Source organism: Leptopilina heterotoma, unplaced genomic scaffold, assembly GCF_015476425.1.
Source record: "Leptopilina heterotoma isolate Lh14 unplaced genomic scaffold, ASM1547642v1 Lhet_14, whole genome shotgun sequence".
Taxonomy (NCBI): Eukaryota; Metazoa; Arthropoda; class Insecta; order Hymenoptera; family Figitidae; genus Leptopilina; species Leptopilina heterotoma.
In genome coordinates this window covers 6,293,190-6,320,516 of record NW_025110859.1, presented here as the reverse complement: position 1 = coordinate 6,320,516, position 27,327 = coordinate 6,293,190, and the positions used below count along the sequence as shown (strand labels likewise).

General features: G+C 22.8%; 1 protein-coding gene across 3 annotated transcripts in view; it reads left to right on the top strand.

The window, feature by feature from the left end:
* LOC122497957 (E3 ubiquitin-protein ligase MYCBP2) overlaps positions 1 to 27,327 on the top strand; it is a 292,773-nt gene that overhangs the window by 14,753 nt on the left and 250,693 nt on the right. For all 3 annotated transcript variants that reach the window (XM_043605399.1, XM_043605400.1, XM_043605398.1), the window contains exons 11-29: positions 502 to 629; positions 769 to 903; positions 1,104 to 1,427; positions 1,519 to 1,715; positions 1,821 to 2,061; positions 2,175 to 2,618; positions 5,667 to 5,794; positions 6,337 to 6,563; positions 6,650 to 6,830; positions 7,083 to 7,266; positions 10,987 to 11,121; positions 11,213 to 11,355; positions 11,448 to 12,083; positions 12,356 to 12,623; positions 14,536 to 14,822; positions 15,028 to 15,338; positions 15,433 to 15,539; positions 15,633 to 15,842; positions 18,885 to 19,029. In XM_043605399.1, coding sequence (XP_043461334.1) covers positions 502 to 629; positions 769 to 903; positions 1,104 to 1,427; positions 1,519 to 1,715; positions 1,821 to 2,061; positions 2,175 to 2,618; positions 5,667 to 5,794; positions 6,337 to 6,563; positions 6,650 to 6,830; positions 7,083 to 7,266; positions 10,987 to 11,121; positions 11,213 to 11,355; positions 11,448 to 12,083; positions 12,356 to 12,623; positions 14,536 to 14,822; positions 15,028 to 15,338; positions 15,433 to 15,539; positions 15,633 to 15,842; positions 18,885 to 19,029 — 4,431 coding nt within the window. The remainder of the gene's footprint in view (positions 1 to 501; positions 630 to 768; positions 904 to 1,103; positions 1,428 to 1,518; positions 1,716 to 1,820; positions 2,062 to 2,174; positions 2,619 to 5,666; positions 5,795 to 6,336; positions 6,564 to 6,649; positions 6,831 to 7,082; positions 7,267 to 10,986; positions 11,122 to 11,212; positions 11,356 to 11,447; positions 12,084 to 12,355; positions 12,624 to 14,535; positions 14,823 to 15,027; positions 15,339 to 15,432; positions 15,540 to 15,632; positions 15,843 to 18,884; positions 19,030 to 27,327) is intronic.

Below are 27,327 nucleotides of genomic sequence, written 5' to 3'. Positions count from 1 at the left end.
AGCATAAAAATAATGAAGCTAAATCCCATAAAAGAGAAGAAAAAATGTTGAATTTTAAGAAAATCGGATTTTTGAATTTTTTCGAATTTTTGATAATTTTAGATTTTTTACCAAAGAGTCGAGACAATTTAATAAGTAAAGTATTTTCTACATTAAAAAGGTTGACATTAAAAAATATATAAAAAATGCCAATACTTAACCCACAAAATTTAATTTTCAAAACAAACAAATGAATGCAGATAATTTGCTAACTGAAAGGAAACTTACGATTATTATAATGTATATATATATATATATTTAGAGGTGGCCGACTACTGTATCTTTTACTCTACCTAAGAAACAAAAAATTTGAGGTCATGTTTATAGTTTTTGAAGCAAGAATACAGAAAGAGAATAATTTACTATTACAAGTTATTGATGTTTAAGTATTATATTTTCATTACACTTTACATATTAAGAAATTCAACTAAATAATATGAATTGTTATATTTTTTTTTACAGAGAATGTGGTTGCGGAGAAGGTGATTCCGGTTGTGCAGTGTGTGGCTGCTGTCGTATTTGTGCTCGGGAAAATTGTGATAATGGTGGTGAAATGGCAGTTCTTGGACCATCGGGATTAATTTTTGAAGGTAGTAGTTTACCATATTTGGATTTTTATTAATTTCATTTTATTGAGAATTTATTTTCGAATAATTTTGATTCATCAAATAAATCTTTTTTTCTGTAGTAGATTAATTTTAATAACAATTCTTGTTTTCATCTTAATAGGAAAAGCTGGTTCCAGTATACGTGAATACCTCCGCAAACGATTGGAGGAAAGAAAGCAACGGCACAGAACAAAATCTGGCTCAAGTTCTAGCAAACATGTTGGAAAATTGAAAGGCTCAAATAATCAGAGATCAGGTATTTTTTAAAATATTTATTGGTATTCATTACACTGGGGTCAGAAAGTTTCAGTACATTTCGTCCAGTTGCGGGTTTTATTCTATTTAGAACGTCGAACAAATTTGATTTGAAATTTATAAAAATTTAAAAATAAATATAAGAAATAGAAATACTTAAAATAATTTAGTGGTTAAATTTGAATAACTTTAATTTTGCAGCTGGAAGTAGAGTGAATATTCAAACAATAACGGTCACTAGACTGCCCTCAGGGGTATTTAATATTGTACCAGATGAGGGTGAGAAAGGAAATGACATGGAGAAAGGTGAGAAATTTCAAAAAATCACTGTAACTCGACTGCAATCGGGAGTTTCCTATCTTTTACCGGATGAAGTAGAAAAAGGCAGTGACGCTGAGAAAGGCGATAAAGGTAGTGACGCCGAAAAAGGCGATACCATAAGAATATCAAATATACCACCCGCAAGAGTTCCTGTTCCCGATGATGTTCCGGTTATTCAAGTATCATGCGGATTACATCATACTGGTAAAAACTGTTAATTTCTAGTTTATATTAATTAATTTAAGATATATTTTATGCTGCAAATTGTTATAAATATTTATTTATATTTTTTCAGTGATTCTTTTGAAAAACGGTCATGTTTATACATTTGGAAGTAATATTCATGGACAACTTGGAGCTGGTAATCTGTTTGCTCACGCAGGACTTGTTCATGTGAAATTACCGATTGCTGCTTCTCATGTTGCGGCTGGCAGCAATCACACTGTCATTCTCACTGTAAATGGAGAAGTCTACACTTTTGGCTCTTATCAGGTACAGTAGAGAATAATAATAATAATAATTATTATTATTCTCTGTTTTTTGTAATAAAGATTTTAACTTTTGTATTTTTATTATTATTCTTCCACTCGTACATAGAAAGGGCAACTAGGCATGAAAGGAGAAATTGAAGATGAAAATATCTCGCAAACAAGTGTTAGATCCGAAAAATCTCAACCTTGGTATAGTTTTCCAAATCAAGTTCCGAATATTGGCTGTGAATGGGGTAGACGAGCTACCTGGGTGGGAGCTTCCGGTGATCAAACTTACATCAAAATTGATGAAACTAGTTTCATTAGTTTAACAAAGAGCAACGTGGTGGCAAATAAAAGTTGTATGAGTAAGTTTTTTTCATTTCATACTTATACTCATTACTATTTATTATTTAATTTTAAAGGTTTATAATATTTTATATATTTTATCAACTGAAAATTTTTAATTTTTTTATTTCAGTTTTGATTCCTCATCAGAGCGATCATTCGAATCCATTGAAATGTCTGGTTATCGATAAACGTGATGGCAGCTGTAATAGTTTTAGCGGAAATGATCAGGTTGATTTTAGTCGTTGCGCAGCTAATTTGGATCCTTTGTACAATGTAATTTGGACCTTTGATTCGGAAACTAATGAAATCTCTTCGTACAATATAATTTCCGCTGACTCAAAAGTGATTCCTAGTTTGGAAATGTCCATTCTTAATCCAGGACTTGCATTACCGGTGGTGCCAAATTGTTTTGTTACACGTTCTCAGGCAGCAATTCATTTATTGTCTTGTTTAGATACACTTACTCAAATACAGGATGATAAATTGACAATTATGGAAGAAAGCGACAGTAATCAGTCGACACATAATAAAATTTACAATCGAGAAGACTTTGTGACAGTGAGCCGATTTGAAAGTAAGTAAAAAAAATACTACCAAAATATTATTTAAAATGGAAAAGTTTAAAAATTATTTTTTTCTTTGCTCAAAATTTATCTGAATTTAAAAAATTATATTTTATAAAAATGAATCTAAATTTAGGAAATGTAACTTATTAATTCCTTTACTAGCAACAATTCACGCGTTTACGCGCGCGACTGATTTCTCACTCACTTTATTGAATAAAATTAGCAATTTTAAAAATAATAGAACGTTAAAATTTTTAATTTAAATTTCTTTTTAAAAAAATAAAATATGAATTATATGGTATTAATATTATTATAATTATAATTATTATATATTCTAAAATAGAGAATTCAGGGAAAAGTCTGGAATTTTTATTAAAAGTACTGAAAAAATTTAAATTTTGAGATTTCATAAGAAAATTCTGAATTTTTGTCTCTTTTTTGTTTCACTCATAAACTATAAAATTACCACGAATTCTAATAATTTTTAATTCTAATTCTTCAATTTTTTCAATTTCTGACAAAAATTTTTTTAATAACTTAAATCTTGAACAACTATCATGAAATAAATAAATTATTTAATGAATAATTTTAATTAAATATATTTCAAAATTTATTCAATTTTAAAAGAGTTGCGTTTACAATTGTCATGAATAAATGAACTTCAAATGGTTTTAATTTGAAATTTTATAAAATTTCAATGTTTAATGAATTTAATTAAAAATTTTAATGAACTTAGACTTTTGAAAAATTTTAATAATTCAAAATCTTCTAAAATTAGTTAAATTTGTTAATATATATTTAATTAATTATTAAAAATAATGGATTTATAGAATTATTTTTATAAATAATAATATTCATCTCCGAAATTCAATTATTTTCAAAAATTTTAATAAAATTGTCAAAATTTCAATTTTTTAAAAAATTTTCATCATTTCAATGAATATCAATATCTACAATTTTAATAAAATCAGCCAAAATAATTAAACTATGTATTTAAAAACAATTTTAATAAAATTGTACGCAAACATTTAATTATTTTCATAAATAATAAAAATCTCGCATGAATTCAAATATTTACAAATTTTTTATAAATTTCTTCGCGATAATTCAATTATTTTCGTAAATAATAAAACTTATCGCAGAATTTACATTATTTTTAATACAATTTTAATCAAATTCCTTGAAAAATGCAACTATTCTAAAAAATTTTATTAAAATTCATCAAAACAATTCAATTATTTAAAAATTTGTTAATAAAATTCTTTATAAGAATTAAATTTAAAGAAACATTTAATTATTCAATAAATAATTTACTTTTGTATTTAAATAATTGAATAAAATTTAATTAATTTTATAAAATATGAAGAAATCGATCACTCCGAGTCGAAGACTATTTTTAATAAAATTACCCAAAATAATTAAATTATTTAAAAACAATTTTAATAAAATTGTACGCAAACTTTTAATGATTTTCAAGAATAATAAAAATTTCCCATGAATTCAAATATTTACAAATTTGTCATAAGTTTCTTCTGAATAATTCAATTACTTTCAGAAATATTAAAATTCATGGCAGAATTTCAATTATTTTTATTCGAATTGCTTGAAAAATGTAACTATTATAAAAAAATTTATTAATATTTGTCATAAGAATTCAGTTACCTATTTAAAAATTTGTTAATAAAATTCTTTATAAGAATTAAATTTTAAGAAACATTCAATTTTTCAATAAATAATTTACTTTTGTATTAAATTAATTTAATTCTCATAGAATTTTCTAATAAAAATTGATTTCAAAATGAATTTTAGTTTAAATTGAAGATAATAACAGAATATGCTAATAATTTTTAAGAAGTTACAGTAACAATATTCTTATAATATAAAATAATTATTATAACACTCGATCTTCTTTAATTATTATAAAACATAAAGATATCGAACACTCCGAATCGAAGACTCGGAGTAATCGTTATCTTTATGTTTTATAACAATATTTTTAAAGTTCATTAATTTTAAAAAGATTTGAATTTGAATGTTTTGAAGAATTTTAATTCCTATGGAAAAATAATAATAATTAAATAATTAAATATTTAAAAAAGAAATTATTGTTTTCGAATAATTTTACAATTAAAGATATTCGTAAATAAATTTAATAGAACATTTTTTTTTTTAATAAAATGTTTTTCCTTATTTTCTAAAAATTCAAAAATTTTCAGTTTCACTTTTAATTAAATTTTCTAATTGACAAATATAATTTATAAACATTTTTTTTCCTTTATTTTTAAAAAACTGAATTTTATTAAAACAATTGAAATTAAGAAATAGAATTGATGCAAATTATTTCCTTATGAAAATTGAGATTTTTCTACAAAAATATTAAGAAACGGGAATATCTAATGTTTTTCTTTCCAAAAGAAAAAAATGAGTAAACAATATTGTTATTGAGAAATAAAAATTATGCATAAATGGGTATATTTTCTTCTTCTTAATAAAAATTTTTTAACAATTAATTTTCTAGTATTTTTTTTAAATAAAAAGGAGAATAATTTGCATAATAATTTAGATCAGTCAAACGAAATTTGTTATAGAAAAAAGCATATAACAAACAAATGGGTATTTTATTTTATTTGTTAATCATAATTGTTTAAAAATTTTCTAATTTGTAATATCATTTAAAAATAGTTTTTAATATTTTTTAAAAATTTTCTAATTTATAATATTATTTACTATAAATCATATAAAAAAATACCTGCATATTTTCGATTTGTCAGACAAAATTTTTTAAAGAAAAAAAAACAAAAGCATACTGAGTAGACAAAAGTCTAATCTTATTTATAATGATTAAAATTAGAATTTTTCTTTTCAAAATATTTTCTATTGGAATGAGATTTTTAACTAAAATTGCAAAGGATTATTTTAATTTTTTTAATAAATTGTTGTCAGTATTATTATGGACATGATAGTGAAATATTTTTATTTCTATTCTATTTTATTTTAATTTTCATAACTGAATTTATTTGATTTTAGAGTGTAATTTAATAAGTCACTAATTGCAGATCATGGTGGTGGATGGGGATATTCCGGACATTCAATTGAGGCTATCAGATTTATGGTAGACACTGACATCCTTTTAGGTGGTTATGGATTATTTGGTGGACGTGGGGAATATGCCGCAAGAATCAAGGTAAATTAATTTTACTTGAATTTGAATTTGTAATTTGATAAAATGAAAGTATTTTTTAAAAACTGTTTTAATTATTATAATTTGTCGTATTTATCATTTATTTAATTATTATTGTGTTATTATCACGCTGAAAAAACTAAGTCCGTGAATTTCGCATAACTTTCTGGACCAACAAATATAGTCGTTTACGTAACTGAGTTTGCAGAATGTGGTGAACATTATAGAAAAGGGTGATTTCGAATAAAGTCGTTGAGGCCTAATTTAAACAAAATTATTCTTTTAGATATGAATCTGTATGATCTTTGAGGAACGAAATAGAAAGAATAAAGTATTTATTTTTAGAGTGATAATTTTAGAGAGATAGATAATTTTTAGAGTGAATCGCAGAATATTCTTTAGGGTCAGGGAAAAAGTGAAAATTTTTCTGGAAATCAGGGAAAAGTTAGGGAAACACAAAATTAAATTTTTGTGTCAACAAAAATGTTATTATTAAAAAAACAATCACTTCATTCGAAGAAATTAAAAGTATTGAAATTCAACAGTTATTTGATATCGGATTGGATGGTGGCGATCAAGAAGTTGATGGTGAACTCCTGGCAGAAACAGAAGAAATGCCATATGAATGTGGACCAAGACAGAAGAGTGCAATTTTATTTGATGAACCAGTAAATTTACAAGCAAATAGATGGTATGTTGCTTGGGCAAGAGTAAGTGGACCTTCAAGTGATTGCGGTTCGGGAGGACAAGTTGTTGTTACATCCGAAGATCAGTTAGTTACATTTCATATAAAATTTCACTGATTATATGTGCTCAGAATTTACATAATTTGACATATTTTTATATAAATATTTGCAGGATAGTCTTTAATTTTAAATCATCGAAGAGATCAAATAATGGAACGGATGTAAACGCTGGTCAAATTCCACAATTGCTCTATCGAATTATTACGCCTGAGAATCAAAGTCTAAACACACAAAAAGATCAAATTGAACCTGTTTACATACTCAGTAAAGAATTTAGTAAAGCAGTAAGTAAGGTAAGTGATTTCAAAAAATTGGAGAAAATTTTTACATTTATAAAACATTAGTATTATTCTATTAGAAGGTTAAAATTTAGAAGTTATTGATGTTTTTGAAGAAATTTGTAAATAAATGTAATAAGAACATTTTCTTGAGTATCTAATAATTTTTAGAGTGAATCAGAATATTGTTTAGGGTCAGGGGAAAAGTGAAAATTTTGTCTGGAAATCAGGGGAAAAAAAGTCGTATTAATGCCCTTTTTGTTGCAGGAGTGTTTCAAATCGTTAATATCTCTTTTGCAATGGAGTTGGAATACATTGAAAGCGAATTTAGCGAATTCAACTATGAATTTAACATCATTCACTATTTCGGAGTTGGAAAGACTTGTTTATATCAGTAAAGCAAGTTTGAGATTACTTAGAACGTATACAAATGAGATATATCCAAATATAGGTAACTTTTCATATTTAATTATTGTTAAAATTAGGATTTAAGGAGGAATCGGACACATTAAAATTCGAGTACTCAAATTCACTCGAGTCACTAACTTTCGATAATATTCTTTGTCCGATTCTTCCTGAAATCATGGTTGCCACAGAGTTTGAAAATCCTGGAAAACCTTGAAAAGGTATGGAATTTAGAAAAGGGTATGAAAAATCTGGAAATAGAATGGAATTTAAAAAAATTTCTGGAATTTCGCCTGTTTTTAAAGATTTCTAACAAATTTTAATTTAAAATTATTATTCAATGATTTTTATAAATGATAACATTTTTTACAGGGATTCAATTATTTTCATAAATACACAATACAACTCATCACAGACTTTCAATTATTTTTAATTTTTAATACAATTTTAATGGAATTCCTCGAAGAATGAAATTATTCTTAAAAATTTTATTAAAATTCAGCAAAGAAATTCAATTATTTTCAAAAATTTTCCTCATTTCAATTATTTTTAATATCTACTATTTTAATACAATTTTTTAAAAGAATTGAATTATTTAAACAAAATTTTAATAAATTTTCCTATACAATTCAATTATTTTCAATATACAATTCTTCTTAAGAATTTAATTATTTTCACAAATAATACATTTTTTATGGGAATTCAATTTATAAATACATAATAAAATATTTATTATTTATTTATTATTTATTTCTATTTATAATATAATGTATTTTTATATGAATAAAATTTTCGAGAATTATTTTTTTTTAATTTTGATAAAATGCTTTATAAATTTTAAAAATTATAACAAAATTGATCATAGAATACAATTTTTTTTTTGTAAAATGTAACATTCTTCCTAGGAGGGGCGCATGATTATTCCCCAAATGTCATTTTACCGAACTGCACTTTTGCGAATTGTCATTTTTGCGAAAAGCCATTTTTGCGAAATGTCATTTTTACGAATAGTCATTTTTGCGAAAAGCCATTTTTGCGAATAGTAATTTTTGCGAAAAGTCATTTTTACGAATTTTCATTTTTGCGAATTGTCATTTTTGCGAATCGCCATTTTTACGAATTGTCACTTTTGCGAATCGACATTTTTACGAATCGCCATTTTTACGAATTGTCACTTTTGCGAGTCGACATTTTTACGAAATGTCATTTTTGCGAAAAGTAATTTTTACGAATTGTCGTTTTTGCGAATTGTCATTTTTGCGAAATTTCATTTTTGAGAAATGTCATTTATGCGAATTGTCACTTTTGCGAATCGCCATTTTTACGAATTGTCACTTTTCCGAAAAGTCATTTTTGCGAATTGACATTTTTGCGAAAAATACAATAGTGAATCTATATATACTACAAGTTTACTATTGTATTTTTCGCAAAAATGACAATTCGCAAAAATGACTTTTCGGAAAAGTGACAATTCGTAAAAATGGCGATTCTCAAAAGTGACAATTCGCATAAATGACATTTCTCAAAAATGAAATTTCGCAAAAATGACAATTCGCAAAAATAGCTTTTCGCAAAAATGACAATTCGCAAAAACGACAATTCGTAAAAATTACTTTTCACAAAAATGGCTATTCTCAAAAATGACATTTCGTAAAAATGTCGATTCGCAAAAGTGACAATTCGTAAAAATGTCGATTCGCAAAAGTGACAATTCGTAAAAATGGCGATTCGCAAAAATGACAATTCGCAAAAATGAAAATTCGTAAAAATGGCTTTTCGCAAAAATTACTATTCGCAAAAATGGCTTTTCGCAAAAATGACTATTCGTGAAAATGACATTTCGCAAAAATGACTATTCGCAAAAGTGCAGTTCGGTAAAATGACATTTCGGAAAAATGACATTTGGGGAATAATCATGCGTCCCTTCCTAGGAAAATAATTATTGTCAAAAATGTTGTAAAAATCTTCGAAACAATTCAATTATTTTCGTAAAAAATAAAATTCTTCGAAGCAATTCAATTATTTAAGAAATTTTAATAAAATTCTTCCAAAGAATTTAATTCTTTTTAAAAATAAAATTTTTCACAAGAATTGAATTATCAAGAAAAAAATTTAACGCAAAAATCTACTTATGTTCAGAAATTTACAAAAATTCTTGGCAGAATTTCAATTATCTTTCTAAAAAATAAAAATCCTCTCCGAAATTCAATTATTTTCAAAAATTATAATAAAATTCATGGCAGAATTTCAATTATTTTTAATACAATTTTCATCAAATTTCTCATAAAATGAAATTATTCTTAAAAATTTTATTAAAATTCAGCAAAGAAATTCTATTATTTTTAAAAACTTTTGCTACAATTTATTTATTACAATTTAAGTATTATTTTCAATGCATTTTTAATTAAATTTCTTCAAAAAGTTGAATTATTTTAATAGATAATGAAATTCTTTGTAACAATAGAATTTTTTTAAAAATAATTTTCATAAAATTTTTCGAAGAAATATAAAGTATTTCAAAAATTTGTCAAAATTCAATTATTTTCAATGTCTACTATTTAAATAAAATTTCACAAAAGAATTCAATTATTTAAAAAGAAATTTTAATGAAATTCGCCTCAGGAATTCAATTATTTTTAAAAGTATTCTAATTCTTCGCAGAAATCTAATTATGTTCAAAAATTTACAAAAATTCTCGTAAAAATTTCCAATTATCTTTATAAAAAATAAAATTCCTCTCCGAAATTTAATTCTTTTCAAAAATTATAATAAAATTCTTGGCAGAATTTTAATTATTTTTAATACAATTTTCATCGAATTCCTTGAAAAATGTAATTATTCTTAAAAATTTTATTAAAATTTGTCAAGAGAATTAAATTATATTTAAAAATTTTGTTGATAAAATTCTGTATGAAAATTCAATTTTAAAAATCGTTTAATTATTTAATAAAATATTAATTTTTGTAGTTAAATAATTGAATTCTCGTAGAATGTTTTAATAAATATAGATTTAAAAATGAATTTCAGTTAAAATTTTAGATTATAATTGAATATTGAAGGCATTATAGCGTTGATTTTTTGAAATAATTTAATTTTCAAAAGGTTTCAAATTAAAATTTTTGAAAATTTAAACTTTTCATACTTTTAATTAAAAATTGTGTAGAATTAAGTTTTTTCAAAAAATTTAATGGAATTTTTTAAAAATTATTTAAAGTTTTTAATTTTTAATACATTTAATTGAGGAATGTCAGAATAATCAAAATTTCATAAAATTAAATTGTAAAAAAAAGAATTTGAAAATTCTCAAAGAATTTTTTCAAAAATTATTTAAAAAAATTGACCTAAAGAAGAATTTTAGTTGAATATTTTAGAAATGAATAATCGTAATGATGAAAATAATTTTTGAAGAAGTTACAGTAACAAAGTAGCAAGTTTTAATTATTATAAAACATGAAGAAAGCGATTACTCCGAGTCGAAGACTCGGAGTTATTGCTTTCTTCATGTTTTACAATAATATTCTTATAAGTTATTGAATTTGAAATTTTTATTTCTATATGAAAAAATAATAATGATTGAATATTTATTTAAAAATGAAGTTATTGATATTTTCGAATAATTTTCGTATTAAAAACCTGGAAAAATTCCGTTTTTTAATCTTGAAAAGTCAGGGAATTTGAAAAGAGCAAAAGCGTGGCAACCCTGTGAAAAATACAATAAGTTATTATAATATTAATATATAAGTGACGTATGTTTTGTTTATTGCAGTTGTTAAGAAAGCCCCAGCCGAATCTGTGAAATTAGCAGAATGTACAGTAGAACTGCGCACATTGATTCAACAAATTCTTTCAGACTCAATAAGCATTAACAAGAAAGGCAAAAGCAAAACACGGTTCAGTAAAAGTAAATGTTTATTTAAAACTAAATTTTCTTATCAAGTTTCTAGAATTCCAAATGTGAATATGTGACATATTTAATTGTAATAACTTTTTAGGTTCGAATCAGCTTTTCATAAAAATGGCAAATACAGTGTTGGAAGAATGTCATAAAACTTTCGTAGCTTGTTACCATGCATTTTATCCTACTGCCTATTTAAAGTGGACTTCCTTATGTGAACTTCTATCAAAAATTGATAAGGTAACAAGAACTTGAAAAGAATTCAATAATTAACTATAAAAATTTAAAACAATTATTGCAAGATGTTTTTTGTAATTTAATATTTTTTTCAGGAACAAGGGATAACGTCAAAAGATCGTCTTCTTTCGGCTGTTCTTGCGTCACTTTGCAATTCAACTGTTCGTTTAAGAACTACATTTCCAATTTTGAACAATGTCATGGACAGTAGTGATAATGTTAAACGTCAATTGAGTCCGTCCGATAATACGAGCTTATTAATGATGAATTCTACAGAATCCCATCATTATCCAATTCTCGTTGAGCAAATTAATCATAAATCACAAATTGAGAGTACAGAAAATGAAATGTTAAATTGGTCTTTTCGTGATGTTCTTGATCGACTTTTGGATTTAACATTAATACCAGTGAAAAGACGTCTTTGCGATGAAAGTTGTCAATCACTTCCTGACCTTGTGCTACATTGCTGTCATTTATTGGCGAAAGTCATTGCTGAATTGGCCGCACAATCTAATGGAACAGAGGATGAATTTCAAATTGCTTGCGGGAGAATTTTATACACAACACCCTCAAGATTTGCTAGAGTGAATCAAACGAGATCATGGAACACTGGCAATGGTGCTGCAGACGCTATTTGCTTTTCAGTAGACAGACCCGGAATCACAATAGCTGGTGTTGGTGTATATGGTGGAGTTGGAGGATATGATTATGAATTGGAACTGTTGGATGGCGTGAGTAGTGTTTTTAACTTTTCACATAACAATAAGTAATTATCAGACGCACTAACCTTGAGAAAAACCCAGAGAGCGCTTGGACAATCACAAAGGGGAAAGGGTAAAATTTCCCCTTCTCATTTGTGACCGTCCTATCGCTGACTGGGACTTTCTCATGGTCCGTGCCCTTGATATAGTCAATTTACTACTATTGAAGTTAAGTAAAAGTGAATAATTTTTATCGCCTGTAAATTTGAATTAGAACAGAATCTGAATTAATTGTTTTTTAGCAAAACAATACTGGAAACGATCCCTATAATACACAACGGTGGATGAGCTTGGATTTCATAAGGGGCTCTTTTAGCGCTGAAGAGTGCAGTGATGAGGTTATGGACTTGAAATTTAATAAGTCGATACCAATAAAGGAGAATGTTAAATATGCAATTCGTTTAAGAAATCGAGGTGGTCGAACCAGCAACGGGGATGGTGGACTGAGTGTTGTCAAAGGTCCAGATGGAACAAGTTTTACTTACACCACTTGCTCCTTATGTTTTAATGGTATGTGTAAATTTAATTTTTAATTCTTGTTTATTGTTTAAGGCATTTTATCACCTCTCACCTCCAAAAAATTAGTTGTTTTCTGAAAATTTTTTTTTACATTATTATATAGGGTAACGATATTAAAGGGTCCAATTCTAATTGGAAAATAATTATTTTTCATTGAAAGTAATTATTTTAATGAAAGAAAAATTTTATTTTATATCAGGCTTCACAGTCTGTCCCCTATTTCCCTAAAAGTCCCCTGTTTTTAATTTTGGCCCCTAAACGTGTACCCTATTTTGAAAATTTCCCCTAAATTTCCCCTATTTTTTTCGTCGCAGAAAATCAATTATTTTCAATAATTTTTAAGTAATTATGCAAAAGAATTCAATTATCTTGATAACCAACAAATTTCTCCGCATAAAATCAATTATTTTAAGGACTTTAATGAAATTGTTTTACAAAATTAAATTATTTTCATAAATATCAAAATTCATATCAAGAATTCAAAAAAATTTTAATTAAATTCTTGGCAAAATTTCAATTATTTAAACAAAATTTAATAAAATACTTTGCACGAATTCAATTATTTTTATAAATTTTAATAAATATCTTGTCAAGAATACAATCATTTTTATAAATAGCAAAATTTTTCGTCAAAAATTCAATTATTATAAAAAATTTAAATAAAATTCTTTGCAACATTTCAATTATTTTTAAAAGTTTTTCGCAATTCAATGTTTTTAAATTGTTACTATTTTCATAAAATTTATCAACAGATTTAATTATATTATCTACATAATTATCTACAAAAAGATTCAATTATTTTCATAAATAACAAAATTTCATTTACGAATTCAATTATTTAAAAATTTGTAAATAAAATTCTTTATAAGAATTAAATTAAGAAACATTCAATTATTCAATAAATAATTTACTTTTGTATTTAAATAATTGAATAAAATTTAATTAATTTTATAAAATATGAAGAAATCGATCACTCCGAGTCGAAGACTATTTTAATAAAATTACCCAAAATAATTAAATTATTTAAAAACAATTTTAATAAAATTGTACGCAAACTTTTAATGATTTTCAAGAATAATAAAAATTTCACAGGAATTCAAATATTTACAAATTTGTTATAAGTTTCTTCTCAATATGTCAAATACTTTCAGAAATATTAAAATTCATGGCAGAATTTCAATTATTTTGAATCAAATTGCTTGAAAAATGTAACTATTCTAAAAAAATGTATTAATATTTGTCATAAGAATTCAATTATTTAAAAATTTGTTAATAAAATTCTTTATAAGAATTAAATTTTAAGAAACATTCAATTATTCAATAAATAATTTACTTTTGTATTTAAATAATTGAATTCTCATAGAATTTTCTAATAAAAATTGATTTGAAAATGAATTTTAGTTTAAATTTAAGATAAGTAATAAGATAATATCAAAATAAATTAGAAGAAAGAAATTACAGTAACAATATTCTTATAATAATAAACTAATGATTTTGTCAGTCGGTCATCTTTAATTATTATAAAACATAAAGAAATGAATCACTCAGAGTGATCGATATTTTTATGTTTTTAATTAATAATATTTTTTTGAGTATCTAATAATTTGTAGAGTGAATCAGAATATACTTAAGGGTCAGGGAAAAATATAAGTCAAAGTTGTGTTTGGAAATGAGGGAAAAGTCAGGGAAAAATAAAGTTAAATTTTTGTGGCAACTCTGTATAAATAAATTTTTAAATAAATAAATAAATAAATAAATTTTTATGGTCCTCTAAAAGTCCCCTATTTTTTAATTTTCAGTCCTCTATTTCCCCTAAAATACTTTTTAGGGATTGTGATTGTGATTGTGAATTGCACAAATTGCTCAACTTTATTAGAATTTGATTAGATTAATTTTTTATCAGGTACAACACAAACTAGAGGACAGATACCTCATATTCTGTATTACTCCAATCCGGAAGATACAGGTGTTCAACAAACAAGTAAAGCAATGGTTGAAGTGCAAGCGAGAAAATACATTCTAGCAATGACGACAACAATAATTCAACGAGCGAATGAAATTCTCGCCCTTGCGCGTGAAAAAGTTGCAGAAATGAGGTCTATTGAGATTCTTGGAAATGCCACTTTTATAACAACACTTTTACCATTGGTTATAGCTCACATTGGTCCTTTAGCTTCTTCCGACCCGAGAGTAAGTTGAAAATGACTTTATTTTTCTTTTAAACTCATTGATTTGTCAAGTATATTTGTAAAAGTAAATTCAAGTTTTAAAGTAGATTTTTTTTAATAAACTTGAGAAAATTCCAAACTAAGTTTAAAAACAGTAGAAAAAAAGGTTGATTTAACAAAATGTGATTATTGATTTTAATTTTGAAAAATGTTAATTCTTTCCCCAGAGTGGAGTTCAAATTTTGACATTGATTCAAGAAATGCTTCCACACGTCGCTGCTCTTAACCTTTTGTCAGGACCATCTTCTGTCTCCCAAGACAATGAGATGCAAATGCATTTTACGTCGCCTATAACAACAAGTACGCATTACACTTGGCTAGAGAGTGAACATCCTTACAAGCCAGCAACTGTTACACAATATAAAGTTACATTTCCCGAAACAGTGAAATGGTTAACAGTTGAATTCACTTCTGAATGTGGCACAGCCCAACCGGAAGATTACTTGCAAATATTTATACCAGATATATCTAATTCAAGGTAAATATTCAAAATGCATTAAGGGAACTTTCTGATGCAGAATTTTAAAATTCTGCATTTAAAAATTTGATGTTTAAAACAATTTTGTTTTCAGGTCTTCCAAATGTTCGAATACGGACGAAAGTCAAGAATTGTTTCCTGTTCTTAGGAAGTTAAGCAATGTGCCTTGCCAATGGCCTCAAAATGCATTTGTTTTGCCTGGTAAGTTAGTTAATTTTTTTTTTTTTTTTTTGACAGAAAAATCAATTAATCAAACAGTTTTAAGAAATAAAAATGTCTTTGGATTAATTGTAGGAAATAAAGTTATATTCTCACTGGAAACTGCTTCGGATTACATGAAAGATATCAAATCAAATATGTACGGTTTCAAGTGTCTCATTATTGGCTACGACTGGATTACTTCCGGCAATGGGCTAAAAAACCTCGAGATGGAATTAGCTTTTCTCGGTGGTGCTTGCACTGCCGGGCTTATGCAGAAGAATCTCACGTTACCAACAATGTCATGTAAGTGTCTTTTACTGCAAAAAATCAAGTTATTCTGAAATTAACTATATTAATATTCATATTCTTTCATTCATTCTGTCCGCAGAATTTTTTTTTTCTTTAAAAAATATTATTTGACAAATCGAAAATATGCCGCTATTTTTTCATGATTTATAATAAAATAATATTATTGTAAATTAGAATTTCGTTTGACTGATCTAAATTATTATGCAAATTATTCTTCTTTATTTACAAAATTACTAGAAAATTGTTAATTGTTAAAAAAATTTTATCAAGAAGTAGGAAATATATCCATTTTATGCATAATTTTTATTTCTCAATAACAATATTGTTTACTTATTTTTTCTTTTGGAAAGAAAAACATTAGATATTCCCGCCTCTTAATATTTTTGTAGAAAAATCTCCATTTTCATAAGAAAATAATTTGTATCAATTCTATTTCTTAATTCCAATTGTTTTAATAAAATTCAGTTTTTTAAAAATAAAGGAAAAATATTGTTTATAAATTATATTTGTCAATTACAAAATTGAATTGAAAATGAAACTGAAAATTTTTTAATTTTTAGAAAATAAAGGAAAAAATTTTATTGAAAAAAATGATCTGTTAAATTTATTTACGAATATCTTTAATTGTAAAATTATTCGAAAACAATAATTTCTTTTTTAAATATTTTAAATATTTAATTATTATTATTTTTCCATAGGAATTAAAATTCTTCAAAAGATTCAAATTCAAACGTTTTTAAAATTAATGAACTTTAAAAATATTGTTATAAAACATAAAGATAACGATTACTCCGAGTCTTCGACTCGAAGTGATCGATTTCTTTATGTTTTATAATAATTAAAAAGGATCGAGTGTTAAAATTATTATTTTATGTTATAAGAATATTGTTACTGTAACTTCTTAAAAATTATTTTCATATTCTATTATTTTGTAGAATTTTGAACTAAAATTCATTTTCAAATCAATTTTTATTACCAAATTCTATGTGAATTCAATTATTTAAATACGAAAGTAAATTATTTACTGAATAATTTAATGGTTCTTAAAATTTAATTCTTATAATGAATTTTATTAACAAATTTTTAAATAATTGAATTCTTATGACGAATATTAATAAAAAATTTTCGAATAGTTACATTTTTCAAGCAAGTTGATTAAAAATAATTGAAATACTGCCATGAATTTTAATATTTCTGAAAGTAATTGAATTATTGAGAAGAAACTTATAACAAAGTAAATATTTGAATTCCTGTGAAATTTTTATTATTCTTGAAAATCATTAAAAGTTTGCGTACAATTTTAATAAAATTGTTTTTAAATAATTTAATTATTTTGGGTAATTTTATTAAAATATTCTTCGACTCGGACTGATCGATTTTGTCATATTTTATAAAATTAATTAAATTTTATTCAATTATTTAAATACAAAAGTAAATTATTTATTGAATAATTGAATGTTTCTTTAAATTTAATTCTTATAAAGAATTTTATTAAAAAATTTTTAAATAATTGAATTGTTTTGACGAATTTTAATAAAATTTTTTTGAATAGTTGCATTTTTCAAGGAATTTAATTAAAACTATATTAAAAATATTTGAAATTCTGCGATGAGTTTAATTATTTACGAAAACAAGTTAATTATCGCGAAGAAATTTATAAATTTGTAAGTATTTGCATTCCAGCGAAATATTTATTATTTATGGAAATAATTAAATGATTGCGTACAATTTTGTTAAAATTGTTTTTAAATAGTTTAATTATTTTGGGTAATTTTATTAAAATTGTAGATATTGATATTCATTGAAATAAGGAAATTTTTTTTTAAAAAATTGAAATTTTGACAAGAATTTTATTAAAATTTTTGAAAATAATTGAATTTTGAAGAAGAATTTTTTTATTTACAAAGATAATTGAGATTTTGTCGAGTTTTTCTTGTAAATTTTAAACATAATTGAATTTTGTGATAAGAATTTTATTACTTTTGTAAGTAATTGAATTTCTGCAATCATTTGCAACTTTTTCAAAATTAAATTTTTTTTTAGTGTTTTTAACTGAAATTCTTCTATAAATCCATTATTTTTAATAATTAATTAAATATATTTCGACAAATTTAACTAATTTTAGAAGATTTTGAATTATTAAAATTTTTCAAAAGTCTAAGTTCCTTAAAATTTCTAATTAAATTCGTTCTAAATTGAAATTTTATAAAATTTTAAATTGAAACTGTTTGTAGTTCATTTATTTATGAAAATTGTAAGCGCAACTTTTTTAAAATTGAATTAATTTTGAAATATTTAAGCAAAATTATTCCTTAAATAATTTATTTATATGATAGTTGTTCAAGATTTAAGTTTGTATTTAAAAAGAAATTTTTGTCAGAAATTGAAAAAATTGAAGTTTTGTATTAGAATTCGTGTTAATTTTATAGTTTATGAGTCAAACAAAAAGACACAAAAATTCAGAATTTTTTTATGAAATCTCAAAATTTAAATTTTTTCAGTAGTTTTAATCAAAATTCCTGACTTTTCCCTGAATTCTCTATGTTTTAATATATGATAATTATAATTATAATAATATTAATACTATATATTCGAATTCATATTTTATTTTTATAAAAGGAAATTTAAATTAAAAATTTTAACGTTCTATTATTTTTAAAATTACTAATTTTATTTAAAAAAGTGAGTGAGAAGTTGCTAGTTGCTAGTTGCAATTAAAATTAATAAAAATATCTCGTCTTAATTTATTTATGAATATAAAAAATAAAAATGATTCTTTTATGATCAGTTTAAAGAAACATAAGTTTATTTGAAATAAAAAAAAAATAAATTATAAACAAATATAAATTAATCTTTGAAAATTTTAATGTTAGACATTTTGCTGTATTCACGTCTAAAAATATTTGTATAATTTGAGAAAATAGAAAGATAACGGTTCAGTTTTCATTTATAGTGTCATTCTCTTATAATCCTTTTCTATTTATTTAAACCTGATTAGAAATCTTTTGTGATCTTTAAATCCTCCATTATTTGCAGCTGACGAAATTGAAGAGGATTTAGAGTCGGTACAGGAAACAGCAAAGAGGATTTTCTCCGTTCACTCAGCTCTTCTTGGACGAGGATTCGCCCTCGAAACTCCACCGTCGGTGTCGCAGGCTCTGGATGGCGTTCTACCATTCAGGTTAGTTTATTTTTTAAATTAGTAGATTATCTTTTAAATATTCTTTAAATTGCTAATTTCATAGTCATTGCACTCTGATGACTTGCTTATCTTTATTTTAAAAAAAAAACTTAACAAAGACACGACAGGCAAAAAAAACTTTATTATTATTTGTTTATTTAAGAAAATGTTAAATTCATATTTTGAAAGAGGAGAAGAAGTTTTTGTGCATGTAATTTACTATCGTTATTGATTAAATCCGCAAATGTCGAAAAGCGGAATGCGAGTTTCAAGTTTTGAAGGATTAGGATAATTAGAATTTGAAAATTTAGAGCGATGAATTCTCTTCTGCTGAACATTTTGATAAATGAATTAATTTCGAATTTTTAATTCGAATATTAAATTATGTAGATTCTTCTTTCCAATCATTTAATGATAGTTAGTTTTGTGAGATATTTTATTAGAGGAACAATAGTTTCTGATGATAATATTGTACAATTTACTTAAATATTTATCATCTGGATGTAAAATTGATTTACTCTTTCTATTATTAGGTACTTACTACTTCAATTTAATTCAGTTGTTCAATATTTATTTAGCGGTCAATCATGATTCAAGGACAAAATTATTATAGTTGATGTCTTCAGTAAAAATTGAAATTTCACCTTTTTCGTCTCTTCTTATTGAGAAATTTAAAGAACACGAATATATTTAACATTCAGAATCCTGCCAATGTGTAAATATTTTGTAACATGTAAAATCAAATTTCATTTTTTGAATCAATATTAGCATTTTTATTTAAATGTTGTGTATCTAAGAAAGTGAAATTTCTAGATTTTTCTTTTTTTGTTCTCAAACTAAGATTTTTTATTTAAATGCGAATTTATTGTTTAAAAAAATTACATTTTATATTTCGATGCGAATTTATTGTTTAAAAAAATTACATTTTATATTTCAATAAGGCAAATAAATCGAGATACAATAATGAAGGGATAAAAAGAATAAAATATAAAAATATTAATTTTTTAAATTATTTTAAATAATAATTATATAAAATAACAACAATTCGCCCGCGGCTGACTACTCTCTCAACTTTTTTAAATAAAGGTAGCAATTTTAAAAATAATAGAACGTAAAAATTTTTAATTAAAATTTTTTTTATAAAAATAAAATATGAATTGGAATATATATACTTTTAATATTATTATAATTATAATAATCAAATATTCTGACATAGGAAATTCAGGGAAATGTCAGGTATTTTTATTAAAAGCACTGGAAAAAATTAAATTTTTAGAATTGATAAGAAAATTCTGAATTTTTGTCTTTTTTGCTTGCCTCATAAATTATTATAAAATTACCACGAATTCTAATACAAAACCTTCAATTTTTTCAATTTCTGACAAAAATTTCTTTTTAAATGCAAACTTAAATCTTGAACAACTATCATATAAATAAATTATTTAAGGAATAATTTTACTTAAATATTTCAAAATAAATTCAATTTTAAAAGAGTTGCGTTTACAATTTTCATAAATAAATGAACTTCAAACGGTTTTAATTTGAAATTTTATAATATTTCAACGTTTAATGAATTTAATTAGAAATTTTAATAAACTTAGATTTTTGAAAAATTTTAATAATTCAAAATCTTCTAACATTAGTTAAATTTGTCAATATATATTTAATTAATTATTAAAAATAATGGATTTATAGAAGAATTTTAGTTAAAAACACTAAAGAAATTGAATTTTGAAGAAGTTACAAATGATTGCAGAAATTCAATTATTTTCGATACTATAATAGAATTTCAATTAAAAATCACAGAAATTCAATTATGTTCAAAAATTTTTTAAAACTCTCGTTAGAATTTCAATTATTTTCAAACTTTTATAAAATTCTTCATCGTAATTCAATTATTTTCCAAACTTTTATTAAAATTCTTGGCAAAATTTTAATTATTTAAAAATTTTCTAATAAAATTATTTAGGAGAATTCAATTTTAACAAACATTCAATTATTATTCAATAAAAATAATTGAATATTAAAAGCATTATAACCTGAATTTTCAGAAGTAATTGAATTTTTCCTACTTTGAACTAACAATTCTGTAGAATTAATTGTTCTGAAAAAGTTTAATTGAATTTTTTTAAAAATTATTATAATTATTTATGTTTTATAACAATATTTTTAAAGTTGATTAATTTTAAAAAGGTTTGAATCTGAAATTTTTGAAAATCTTAATTCCTATGGAAAAATAATAATAATTAAATATTTAAAAAAGCAATTATTGTTTATCGAATAATTTTACAATTAAAGATATTCGTAAATAAATTTAACAGAACATTTTTTTCAATAAAATGTTTTCCTTTATTTTCTAAAAATTCAAAAATTTTCAGTTTGACTTTAAATTAAATTTTCTACTTGACAAATATAATTTATAAATAATATTTTTCCTTTATTTTTAAAAGACTTTGAATTTTATTAAAACAATTGAAATTAAGAAATAGAATTGATGCAAATTATTTTCTTATGAAAATTGAGAATTTACTATAAAAATATTAAAAGACGGGAATATCTAATGTTTTTCTTTCCGAAAGAAAAAAATGAGTGAACAATATTGTTATTGAGAAATAAAAATTTTAAATTATGCATAAAGTGGATATATTTCCAACTTCTTAATCAAAATTTTTTTAACAATTGAAAATTTTTTAGTATTTTTTATAAATAAAAACAAATTTTTATTTTAAACAATTAACAATTTTCTAGTATTTTTTATAAATAAAAACAAATTTTTATTTTAAACAAATAAAATTTGTTATAGAAAAAAGCATATAACAAACAAAATTGGTATTTTTTAAATTTTTTAATCATAATTTTTGTAAAATTTTCTAATTTATAATATTATTTTATTATATAAATCATAAAAAAATATCTGCATATTTTCGATTTATCAAACAATATTTGAACAATATTTAAAAAAAAAAAAAACAAAACCATACAGAGAAACTAAGTTCAAACTGCGGACAGAATGAATCAATGAATGAAAGAATACGGAGATTAATATAGTTAATAATATAATTAAATTTTTTTGGAAAGAGGTATTAAAATAATTTAACTGCATAAAAATTTTAATAATCTATTTTGAACAGAATCAATGAGATACACTATAGTAAAATTTGTTATATTATATTTCTTTTGAAAAAAGAAATGGACCTAAATTGATTTTTGATTGGTTTGCTCTTCGACGAGAATGAAACAATATTTTTATGGAAACATACAGGTGAATAGAAAAACTCTTCGAGTAACATTTTAAATGGTCGTTTATTATCGTTCCCTTAATTTTATCGTCGCTCTCGTACGACATAAAATGTAAATTAAATTATACAGTACAACTGATGCTATATCACAGACATGCGATAATTATATCTAAATAAGTGTTACAAAAAAAAAATAGAGCACAAAATGCGTCAATTGATTCTCGGATATGGTTTTTTTTTTCGTTTCATTATACACATAAATAATATTTTGTAAATTTTTTTTATTAATCATGATTTTTTTATACTTAAAAATTTCTGCCACCTTGAGATGATAAAAGGCGTGAAGATTAATATTTTTCCAATAAAAACTCAATTAAATTCGATATTTTCGATGTTAGGAACAATATAACAGTCGTTTATTTCGTAGAATCTTTATGTACATTTATTGTTTATAGTTTGTATGTGTAACGAACTTCTCCAGGCAACCGGAAATGAAGTCCAATGTTTTTACTTTTCCGGAAGTATAACTAAACTCGGAAATCATAAAACATGTCAATTTCAATTTATTCGATTTTTTACATTTCATTGTATATAATTCGTCGGATATATAAATTTTTTTTTTTGGCAGTGAGAAAACTAAAGTTTTAAAAAAGTAATTCCGTTTGAGATAATTTTTCTAATTTCTAATTTGCTCTCTATATAAAATTCTATAACAGAAGGAATATCTTCAATTCCTTGATAAAAAAAAGTAATTATTAATTAAAACATAGATTTAATGGACGTTTATTTATATACTTGTAGGTATTTTGTTCCTTATTCGGAATTCTTTTTAATTTTAAAAAATTGTCAACTTTTTCTTTAAATTAGAAATTCTTAAAATTTTTCTTTAGGTCAGCCTCTTTTAAATAATTTAGGCTTTAAAGCGAATTCGATATTTGATATTTTATGATTGTTTAGGAAAAAATGACGCTTGATTTTAAAAGTAGGTAATAATTGATTTAACGTGAATTATTTATATTAAATTAATTATTTAATATAAATGATCATTCTCAATAGTGTATATGTTGAGTAATTTAATTTAATTATGTATTCAAGTTTCAATATTGTAATCAACGAAATTTCAAATATCCCATTTAAGAGGCGCAATCAGCGAGTTGAAAATTCATTCTCATTAACCACCATTTAGTGAAATAGCTTTCAATCGCTGTGAAAAAGCTGCTTCGTTTTTCTACTTTTTATTGTTGAATTTCCGGCTTTCACATGACATACATTCATTTCTTTATTAAAGTAGAAAAAAAGACAAAAATAAATCCTCGTTGTTGAATGATTTATTTTTTTTGCAATTTTATTCAACTGAATCTATCAAAATATATGTTTATTTTTCAGTTAATATATATTGCAACAGAGAGTTAATTATTATTGAAATTAAATATTAAACAAAATTTATTTTGAAATTTATTTACGAAGCAATTAAAAATTGGATTTTAATTAAAAATATTCTTACTTTTGGTAATTGAATTAAATATTAAAATAATAATTTAAATTCAGTGATTAAATTATAATTAATTTAATTGAAAAAGGATTTACTTTTGATAAAAAAAAACTGAAATACAACTGTAATTTAACTGAATAATTATAGTTATTTATTTTCAGGCTTCGCACTCGATAATTAATTTTAAAAAAGTAGAAAAAAGTAGCTTTTCAAACTAAAAAAAGTAGTAAAAAAGTAGGTATCGTAAAATTAAACTTGGAAGACGAAAAAACTCGTTTTAGAAACTTCACCAAACCGACAAAAATTCTATTCTATATTTTATTTTCCTAATTTTCATCAAAAATATTTACTTTTTTCTTATCCTGATAACAAATTCAATTCCTGCAACGAATTTTATTATTCATGAAAGAATTTAAATATTTATAAAAATAATTTCATTCTTGAGAAGAATTTTATAAATATTTTTGAATAATTCATTTCTCTCGACTAATTTTATGCAAATTCTAATTTAAATAATTATATTAAAGAGAAATTTTTATTATTCGTGAAAATATATCAATTCTTACGGAGATTTTTACAAAAAATTTTTTTGAATTGAATTCTGTTTGAAAATTTTATGAAAATAGTAGATCTTATTGTAAATCGTTGAATTGCGAAAAGATTTTAAAAGTAATTAAATTTTAACAAAGAATTCTATTAAAATTTTTGACAATAATTTGGTATTTTATTAAATTTTTTTGAAAATAATTGACAATAATTCGTAAAAAGCATTTTATTATTCTTTTATTATTTTATTTTTATTTTATTATTTATTATTCTTGTGAAGGATTTTTTTAGAATTGTTTAAATTAATTGAATTTCCAAGAAGAAATTTATTACTTTTAAAAATAATTGAATTCTTGTGATAAATATTGTTATTTAGGAAAAAATTGAATTTTGTAAATAATTTTATTAAAATGCCTCAAAATAATTGAATTTCTGGGAATAATATTTTATTATTTATCGACATAATTGTGTCCATCAAAGAATTAAAAAGAAACATTTTTTTTAATTAATTGATTTTTTGTAAGGAAATTGAAAGCAAATTTTTAAGAATAATTACATTTTTTGAGCAATTCCTGCAAAATTGTATTAAAAAAATAATTGAAATCCTGCTATGAATTGAATTATTTATGAAAATTTATTGAATAGTTGCTAAGAATTTTATTAAAGTTTTCAATAATAATTAAATTCCTGAGAAGAATTTTATTATTTATGAAAATAATTGAATTACTGCGAAAAGTTTTATTAAAATGTTTAAAAACAAAATTGAATTTCTGCGAAAAATTTTGTTATTTTTGAAAATAATTGAATTCTTCATGAGAATTTTATAAACATTGTTTTAAATAATTGATTTTTTCGAAATATAATAAATAGTATGAAAATTTAATTTTAAATAATTCAATTCTTGTGGTAAACTTTATTTATGAAAATAATTGGATTTTCCGATTAATTAATTTAAAATAGTATTAAAAATAATTAAAATTCTTCGATGAGTTTTACTATTTATGAAAATAATTGATTTTTTGAGAATAATTTTATAAGTATTTAAAAATAATTCATTTCTCTCGACTAATTTTATGCAAATTCTAATTTAAATAATTGAATTACTGAGAAAGTTCAATTATTCATAAATGGAAAATTAAATTCTTACGAAGATTTTTACAAATAATTTTTTAAATAATTGAATATTGTTTGGAAATTTTATGAAAATAGTAGATATTGAAAAATCATTGAATTGCCAAAAATTTTTTAAAAATAATTAAGAATTCTATTAAATTTTTTTTACAATTATTAAATGTCTTTGTGGTATTTTATTAAATTTTTTTTGACAAATAATTGAATTCCAGAAAAGGATATTATTATTTATGAAAATAATTGAATTTTTGCGAACAATTTTATTATTTTATTAGAATTTTTTTAAATAATTGAATTTCCAAAAAGAATTTTATTACTTTTGAAAATAATTATTTTTTTGCAAAGAATTTAATTCAAATGCCTCAAAATAATTGAATTTTCGGGAATAATTTTGTTATTCATCTTTAATAATTGAATTCTTTTCAAGAATTATTTATGTAAACAATTAAATTCTTCGGAAAAGTTTTATTAAAATCTAAAAGAATAATTGAATTATTTTAAAAAAATTTAATTAAAGTTGTACTTAAAATAATTGATTTCTTTCGAACAATTTTATTAAAATATTTGAAAATAATTGAATTCCTGTGAAAAAATCCAATAATTTTGTAAATAATTAAATTTTTCCAAAGAATTTTAAAAAAGCATTTTTTTATGTAAATATTTGATTTTTTCGAGGAATTGAAATTAAATTTTTAAGAATAATTTTAATTTTTCAAGAAATTCCTATAAAATTCTATTAAAATTAATTGAAATTCTGCGATAAATTTTATTATTTTCAAAATTAATTGAATTTCTGAGAAGAATTTTATTATTTTCAAAATTAGTTGAATTTCTGAGAAGAATTTTATTACTTATGAAAATAATTGAATTATTGCGAAAAATTTTATTAAAATGTTTAAAAATAAATTAATTCCTGAGAAGAATTTTATTATTATAAAAATAATTGAATTATTGCGAAAAACTTTATTAAAATGTTTAAAAAGAATTGAATTTCTGTGAAAAATTTTGTTATTTTTGAAAATAATTGAATTATGGCGAAAAATTTTGATATTTTTGAAATTTAATTTTAATTGATTTTTTCGAAATCATTAGTGAAAGTAATTGAATTATTGTGAAGAATTGTATAAAAATTTTGTTAAATAATTGATTTTTTCGAAAAATTTTTAAAAATGTTATTCTAAATTAATTGATTCCTGTGAAAATTTTATTACTAATGAAAATAATTGAATTTCGAATATTTTTTGAAAATAATTGATTCTTATTAAAGAATTTGATTATAATTTATTAATTTTTGAGAATAGTTTTTTGATTTCTAGTATTAACGAATTTAAAGTAGTGTAAAGTCTGAAAAAACAGAAATAGTAGCTTTTAGTAGCTGAAATCTAAAAAAAGTACCCAAATAGTAATAACGTAAAAAAAGTAGTAAATAGTAGGTTTTACTAGATGAGTGCGAAGCCTGTAATTTTCAATATTTCAATTATATATTAAATATAATGTAAGAAGAAATTTTCCAATTTTAGAAAACTTTTGGTTCTTTCTCTATTTAAAAAAATTGTATCTTGCAGTATTTAATAATCATTAAATGAAGTGTGATACAATTTTGAGGGATTTGAGAAAGAGAAAATGAAATAAAAATTCGTCACGAATATAAAAAGTTAATATTTACTTAATATGAGCAATGCTAGTTCGGCTTTGAAAGGAATGAAATTAATAAAAGTTGTGAAATTTTCTTTCTCATTTGTGTACAAAAAATGTACAAACAAACTTATCAGTAATTAATTAATGGATAGTTGACAAATTACTTTTCAACAGTTTTCTTGCGATAACATTATTTACATAAAATGTAATTTCTTTTAGACTTTCTATTAACACAAGTGGACATTTCTTTGT